At 38.9% G+C, this 8,788-nt stretch overlaps 1 protein-coding gene across 1 annotated transcript in view; it reads left to right on the forward strand.

Annotated features, from left to right (window-relative positions):
* Window positions 1-8,788, forward strand: part of b4galt2 (UDP-Gal:betaGlcNAc beta 1,4- galactosyltransferase, polypeptide 2) — a 189,517-nt gene that overhangs the window by 174,707 nt on the left and 6,022 nt on the right. Inside the window, exon 6 of the mRNA XM_037682331.1 lies at window positions 206-310. Coding sequence (XP_037538259.1) covers window positions 206-310 — 105 coding nt within the window. The remainder of the gene's footprint in view (window positions 1-205; window positions 311-8,788) is intronic.

Here is an 8,788-nt window from a genome sequence, read left to right on the forward strand (position 1 = left end):
GGATGGATGGATGGATGGATGGATGGATGGATGGATGGATGGATGGACGGATGGATGGACGGACGGACGGACGGACGGACTTCTCTTCTTCTTTGTTACAAATCTTCCCATCTTACAGACGACCTGTTTTCACCTTTTTCTTGTGATTTCTAGGTTTGTTTCTCCTTCCCTCCTTTAACGGGCGATGCACCTGTCTGTGTTGCAGGATCACTCTGAACGGGATGAAGGTGTCCAGGCCCGACGTCCGCATCGGCCGCTACAGAATGATTAAGCACGAGAGAGACAAACACAACGAGCCCAACCCGCAGAGGTACTGTGTCACTGTCTGAGCTGTCGGTCCCCGTCTTTACATTTGAATCAATATTGCCACTTTTGTTTCGCGGCCTTAAAGCTTAGATGTTTCAATGATTCTTCTTTTTTCATTAAAAAGAAAATTGCAAATATGTGGCCATCAGTAGCACAGCTTGATGCAGTGCTTTATGATTAATTTTCTCTTGGAAGCATAAGGCAACACAAGGGCATCAATGAAATGTAATTGCATTTGTCATCCTTTATTGTTCATTTTATCCTCTGTCAGGTCGTCCATATTGAAAAACAAGGCTGAAGATTTTTCGGCCTCTCATCTGCAGTAGTTAAATGATATTTCTTGCCCTTTGTTTTGTAGCAGTTTCTGTTTTTCCTCTCACAAAGTGCACCTTCACACCTGGGACCTGCCTGCTGTTAGTCCAGCACGCCCGTTGTTTGCTCACCGAGCAGGTCCTCATGAGAAACTGCAAGCCAAAGGGAAAATACTCCCTTCAATACACCTTAGAGGTGTTAAAGTGTATCATTAAAGACTGCCTTGCTGCCAGAGTGGATCTTTAGGCTCAGTATTTGGCAAAAACTGTGTATTGACAGCATGAGTCTTGGGATTCAGAGAAGGAAGCGTGTTTTTTTTTATTTGTTTGTTTGTTTTCTGAGGAAAAGTTAATTCTCCGAAGGATTCGCTGCTCCTTTGATATTACAGATTAATAAGGCTGATATTGTCCAATTGATGGCGATGAGTGCATGTTTTAATACTACTTTAACTATGTTTTATGGCATTATTTCCCCACTGATATAAAATTGTTTCAAACAACTTGGCGTAACTTTCCATACAATCTGAAAGAACTCTACATCACTGCTGCTCATTCTTACTAACTTTAAAAAATCATGTTCTTTGTGTCCTTTTGTTTGGATTTTTTTCCTGCTAAATTTGATCTGCATTATAAAGAAATTGCAAATTTCTCCAGTTTATAAATTAGTTTTTTTTCTTTTTTGTTGTTTGTTTTTTATGTTCCTACTACTATTTGAAAAACTTGAAACATGGCAGGCTTTGCAATAAAAAAAGTTCAAAGTCAAAGCATTAAAGTTCATGCTCAATAATCAATCAACCTTTATTTAGACAGGTAAATCCCATTGAGCCTCGAGGACTCATTTACAAGAGAGACCTGATTTCAACAAAGAAAGATGACAACAAAGGACAACAGCAACAACAATAAACAATTATAAAAAGTCATAATACAGGTTTTTTTTTTTTGTTTTTTTTTTTACAAATAGGATGGCTAAAAGGAAAAGGTAACAAAAAAAAACAAAAAACAGCTAGATTCTAAGGCGAATGTAGAAAACTAAAAACAGGAACATGTCTGCATTGGTCCCTGCCAGGAGTCCAACAGACTCTTAAAGCCACTTAGAGAGGTCAAGGCCGAGAGCTTCAAAATCCAGGTAAAGAAATCAAACAATGTTCATTCAGGTCATCTGGACAGTTACTTTTTTGTTTGTTGTCAACAAAAACATTACATGTTGCACGTTAACATACGCGTACAAAAACAATACATCGTACAACAGCAGCACGAACATGAGTCTGTGTGAGCAGATGAGTACGAATGAGCACAGCAGCATGAATAAATCAGCAGCATGAGATCAGCAGCATGAATAATCAGCAGCACATATCAACAATCAAGTGGCATTACAGTGATTTCACAGTGATTATCCTGGTTAGAGATTTGTGACTCTTAACAGCCTCAGGGTAGAAGCTGTTCCTCAGTCTAGTGGTTCTACACTTAATGCTCCTCAACCTCCTTCCTGAGAGGAGCGGGGCAAAGAGTGTGTTTGCTGAGTGAGTGGGGTCCTTCATGATGCAGGTGGCTCTCTTCCTGCATCTGGAGGTGTAGATGTCTGTGATGGTGGGGAGGCTGACTCCAACAGACTTCTGTGCAGCCTTCACCACTCTCTGCAAAGCTTTTCTTTCTGCAGCTGTGCAGCCTCCATGCCACATGTTGATGCTGGTGAGTGAACCAGTTATCAGTTAATAACTGATCAAATGTTTCACTCATTTCATTAGGTTAAAGGATAAATGCTAAACTCTCTAAAATGAGGAAATATGAATAGGATTGCTGCATTGCTGACTGCTTTATTATTTGAAAATTGAAACATAATAATTTGGAAAAAAACGAGTGTTTGATAAAGATTGTTTTAGATATCTTTAATTGAGGGACTAACTCCTTAATGAAATACCAAAACTCAAACTTTAAATGGCGTAGTTAATGTTGTGGTTCATCAAAGCAACATTTAAGAGACGGTAGACCTTTCTCAACAAGAGGCAATAAAACTATAAATGGGAGGAAAAAATGCATACTGAAACTACAACAGAAGTGTAGTTTATAATTTGATTTAACACAAAACAGATCTTGGAAGGAATTTGCATGGAAATATTGAATCTGTTATTTTATCACACCTAAAATAACGTCTAACCAGACTGCATGACACCGCCTGGATGTGGAGATACAGAAGCAAACAGTGCACTTTTATTTTAAAAGATATCATAAAATTTGTCTTTATGATTAAGTGCTCACATAATGAAAACCCTGCTGGGATATGCAATACCTAAAGAAGGCACGGTTCTCCATCTTGGAGCTATAAAGGACCATGTGAATAATAATATTGATGTACTGTATATTCAACAAGACTTCTGTATGTATCATTTCTTTCTCAGAGTGAGAGAATTTGTTTTTGTTAAATGAAAAAAATGGACAAAATAGGGTCCAAACCAACAGACCTGACTCATAATGTACATTTTACGTCAATGGTGGTAATGTATTCATGGTTTTTCCTCTCTCTAATATACATGTGCATATATGTATAGATTAAAAGAATGCATGGTCATGTTGAATAAGCAACAATTACGTCACAGTAATAAGTATGTTTGTATTATGCACCTATATGTGTAGTTTTGTCTAATGTAAGTACAGCACAAACCGCTGTTGCAGCATTAGTTGGCTTTATATATGTAGAGGCGTAGGATGACTAAGCAAAATCTAAACTAAATCAATTCTCTGAACACCGTGGCTTAGCTGTTCTGACGGACAGGAAATATTTTAAATTGCCATGGACAACGCATTTTCAATAAGTCCAAAAATTGTTTTTCACACATAAAGCCCAGGGGCTCAAAGGCTGATTTTTTTTCACTACACCCTGTTTGAATTGCTTTTCAGGCAAACATGCAAAATGCCGCCCTCATAAATGTGCTATTTTATGCTTTGATGAACGAGACCCAATATGCAAGGATGAGCCCTTCTAGACACATTAATCACCAGGAGTATAGCACCTCACATTAAGCTGCTTAAATGTGGATTATCACTGTTTATTCTCCGCTAAGAGCCCCCGTTTTCATGCCTGGATAGGCCAGCCAATGATGCCTCTCAATGCAAAAATCGATAGCTGCTCCAGCTCGGTCTGAATGAAGATGTAGTAAAACGTGTCCCCACGTCCATATTATTATAGTTTGGTCTCATTTGACATTATTCTGTCACAACATTTAGAGAGGAATGAGCTTCAGGACTGTCCGCAGCGCGTTCTGCTTTAGCCGTTCCTTCTAAATTGGTTTTTAAGAAGATTAACAGCTGTTGGCAGCAGGAGCCAGGAATGAAAGAGTATTGACTGTCTACTGCTGTCAAACAAAATGCTGCCTGCCTTGAACTTTTACAAGTCAAATACTTTATCATAGGTTGTATTTTAAGGTTAAATCTATGTAATATATCTTTGGGCTGCTGATCTCATGCTGCTGATTTATTTCATGCTGCTGTGTTCATTCGTACTCTCACACAGACTCATGTTCGTGCTGCTGTTCGGCATATTGTTTTTGTACTACTAGTGTTTACTGTATTTTTCGTTAATGTGTTTCTTAGTTCATATCTTAGATCTTATTACTGTTTTTCTTTGCAAGTTATATTTTTGTTGGATCTAACTGGGACCCTGTGTACACAGTTCCATTCCACCACATGTACCACATGTATGACAAATAAACAAACTTTGATTTTGACTTTAGAAAAAAGAGATATACGGAAAGAAAGTTAAAAATTTTAACTAAACATCATAAACAGTCACAAATACACACAATAAAAATACCTAAATTTACTTTTCTCTGAAAGATAGGAGTTTTAGATTAGTAGTTAACCTTTTATCATGTTACGTTTTGTTTAACAATGAGAACAAGTTTTAATATTATATTCTTTTTAATTTCTATTCCACATTTATTTATTCCACTTTTTTTTTTTATTCCCCTCTGCCTCACCCTAGAACTGCCTCTCTGTGGATGGTTTCTGTTGTTTCACAGCTGAACACTTTTTTTAACACCATAAAGTATGACTTATTTTTTAAAATTAGGTGGTAAGGATTTTTATTTATTTATTTACTTATTTATTTATTTATCTGCCATTTTTGAGAAGTGAGGCTTGTTTTAAAGTGTTTTGTTTCAATGGGACTTTGTCCAAATTTCCAACTTCACTAAATCTTATTAATGCTCAAGTACTTGTTCTCTAACAGACTGAGGTCTATTAGCAAATTGCTCTGCTCAATTTTACTAAAACATTTGCTTACACTGACTAAACTAAAAGAATGGAAAACAAATATTTCATTCATTCAACCTTATTTATACAGGCTAGCCTCATTGAGCCACGAGGACTCATTTACAAGAGAGACCTGTTCCAGACAGAACATATAAAGTACAGACAGCAATAACAATAAACAATAATAAAAATAAACTACAGTAAAAATGCAGTTAAAATAAGAGTAGTGTATAAAACAATAAATCAGGGTGCCATAAAATTAGGGTGAAATACTAAAAACAAGAACATATCTGCCTTAATGTTTCTATTGACATTATCAAATGTTTGAAACCCCTTAAAGAAATTAAGGTGGACAGCTTCAGTTCTTGTTGCAAGTTGTTCCAGGTTGCAGGAGCTGAGTAGGAAAAGGCCTTTTTGCTAAGTTCAGTCCGCACTGAGGGAACGCTGCAGGTAATAATGTCCTGAGAGCGCATGTTGTAACTGCACTGACGGCATGACATGTGGGAGGAGATATAAGAAGGTAGCAGACGAAAGAGGGATTTATAGATGAAAATGAACCAGTGTGAGAGCCTACGTGTAGATAATGAAGACCAACGAGTACAGAGTGCAGTGATGGGTACTGTAGTTACAACTAGTTATGAATCTTAGCGTGCTGTGGTAGACAGCATCCAACATCTGCAATGAGCTGGCAGGGGCATTCGTGTAAACAATGTCAGCATAGTCAATGGCTGGTATGAAGGTAGTGGTTACAAGACGTTTTCTGGCATTCAGAGTTCTGAAATATGAAATATGTGTGTTGCATTTGAAGGAATTGGTTTTCCACACCTCCATTTTTATTTGTACACCAGGGGGCTCAAATACAATGGGTGCGTACACACAAAAGTGTGGTGTACATGTGCGCTGTTTTTCACGCAAAACTTCAGATGTATAATGAAATGACCGTGTGCGCAGATCCACGCTAACTTCATGGCTGGCATATGCACATTAGTCCATTGGCGACACTTGGATGTGATACTGGGAAACTATTAATGATGTAAAAACTTATTGTGGACACCAAACACACATGATGAACAATTACAATCCACAAGTATGAAATTAGATGAGTGGATATAAAAGCATGCCCAAAGTAGTGCGGAAAACAGCAATGGCTTTAGCCATATTAGAGGATATAGCAAATGGTGCAATATGCAGAGAGCGTGTGTTTAGAGACGGAGGGGATTTTCTGACCCACAATGACAACTGTCTCATCAGCCGTTTTAGGCTTCCAAGCGCAATCCTTGCTGTACTTGGAGCTGCATAGGGTTCCTAGCAACAGGGACATTCCAGAGGGAGCTGGCAAACTGACCAGGACTGTGCCAGTCGACCCTGAGCCGAGCCATGCCAGCTGTGTGGGATGGAATTATATGTATGTCAACCAGGTAGATCAAATGCCCCACAATGCGGTTGAACAGGCCAACATTAAAGCACAATTTGCAGCGACATCCGGTTTTCCCATTGTAACCGGCGCTATCGACTGCACACACACAGTGCTATAAAAGCACCATCACAGGATGAATATGTTTATCTTAACAGGAAATATCTTCATTCAATCAGTGTGCAAATTATATGTGATATACAAAAGCAACTAACTAACATTGTGGCGAGGTGGTCCGGTTCAACGCACAATCCATTCATTCTAATGAACAGCATTGTTGGGAGCAGACTACAAGCTGGCCTTGGGTGGGATGGGTGGCTTCTTGGTGAGTAAATGTATTTAGTCGTCCTAATATGAGCCCTCTGATGTGCACGGAGCCTGTGCGCCCTCACATATCATTCTGTCTTTATCATATCATTACAAGTCAGAGATTCTGAGTGACGTCTTGTTTTTTGCTGGTTAAACTAGTTTCAGTGTTCTACCAAGCCCCTGATTGTTTCTGTGTGTATGGTTATGTCAATAAACATATGTATAAAGTGTGAATTGCCTCAGCCTCACCCTTTCTCCGGTGTACTGCTGCTTTCATTTACAATAACGGTGTAGTTTGTGTAAGTGGCGATGGACAGTCGTCCTCCACTTCACATCCACTTTGATGTCTGACCATTTTTTCTTAATTTCTTCGGGTGTGCGCTGTTCTGAACCCACAACATTTACAGCTTAGCGCACACTGTCCCGCTCATTTTTCTTGCACTTGGTGCTAATGCCAGTGGACAGTGTGCCAAACAGAATGTTTTTATGAGCCTCTCCCTCATTTAGAAGCGTCTCCAACTCACATTCCATGAAGTTCCTCTTTTTTCCAGAATGTAGACATGTTGTTTGATAGTGCAGAGGGGAAATTCCTCTGGTGCAGATTTAAATCTATTCATATTCAAATGGAAGCGTGCCAAGGGAGGAGATGGGTATTCCCTCATGTGCGCTCAATTCAATGTTGATTGGGATGTACAAAGGAAGTGTGCTTGTACTCATGCGTATGCACGGTTTCAAACAGCTGGATTTATTTGTGCATACACTGTTTTCTTGATTTAAGCATATGCCATGTTTCAGTCAGAAATGCTTGCAAGTTTTACTACAAGAGGCCCATTGGCCTGTTCGGCTCTGCATAGAATGACACCGAAACGTATTGTCTTTATTTTTTATTTCAACCACTTGCTGAAACAGTTGAGAAGCCAGATGCTCATCTAGATGTCATTTAGCTTTAAAACAACAATCTATTTTGTAAAATGACAGCAATAACTTGGATGTGAAAGAGTCTAAAGTAACCAGGCTTGTGTAATGTATTATCTATCATTGTAGCACCTGTATACACACGTTTGTGTTTGTGTGTCTAAGAGAGAGAGAGATAGAAAGGTTCAACAGTCCCCCCAGTAATTGCCTGCTGAAATGACACCAATAGAGATGGAAGCCGGCTAGGTCAAAATGGTCTAGTTGCCTTCATCAGAATTAATAAATCAGCCTCCCATAGATCGTGTAAGTGTGTGGATATAAATGTTATGTGTGCCTGGCTCTGATTGAGACACAGAGCTTGTTTTCCTTCTCGTATTACTGGTTGCTTTGCTTGTTCTTTCTGGTCAGTAGATCCAACTTCTTTCATAAAAGCTGACAACAACAGGAGCACTTTTTGTCTGGGGTTGTTAAATTATTAATAGCTGTGGCAAGTGGCAAAAAATTGCCCTTTATTAATAAATATAAACTTTATTTTTAAAGCCTGTGTGGATTCTTAATATAAAGTAGTGGTAACGACCAGGTTATAGGCTCTTTTGAGAGAAGTAAGCACGGATTTCATTAAACTGTGGCAGCTCAGAATGATCAGGAGGCTGTGAAAAGAAGAAACGCCAACTCATGATAGTTTAATCAGTGTGGGTGGAAGGGAGTATTATCCCTCTTTCTTTTTGCTTTCGTCTTTGGCAAGAAATTACTGTAAATTGATCACAGCGCAGCTTTAAAAGCTTCTCTGTCACTCTGGAGAATAGGGTAAAATCGGTTTGATCAGTCAAATCGTCTGGCCTTTCCTCTGAATCTTCATCATGTAAAAATCAGTTGGACGTCAAGGTAACCTGTCCTCTGCAAGATGCATGAAACACAAAAATGCTTTGAGCTGAAAGCGGCGTCGTCTTGCTGTTCATGATGGTTCACTTAACTTGTCCTCTGTGGAAAAATAAGTCGCTCATACAGATAAACTGAGCTGTGATTTCTGCCTTTGCCTTCAGGTGCAGCTTTGCTTTTCTGATTAAAATTGGATTGATTATTAAGCTTTTTGGGAGCGTTTATCAGGAGTACCTGCGTAATGTCCAGCTTTTACCAAGGAAAGCGTTGTACCGACTCCCTGATGAATGTTTGCTATCCTCACATACACTTATGCACATTAACTTGAACATAGACAATCTTTCACACACAAGTTCATTCTCCCAGCTCGGTCAGAGATGCTGGTTAGGCATAGCAATGAGATATT

Source organism: Nematolebias whitei, chromosome 9 (assembly GCF_014905685.2).
Source record: "Nematolebias whitei isolate Nwh7 chromosome 9, NemWhi1, whole genome shotgun sequence".
In the NCBI taxonomy this organism is placed as follows: Eukaryota; Metazoa; Chordata; class Actinopteri; order Cyprinodontiformes; family Rivulidae; genus Nematolebias; species Nematolebias whitei.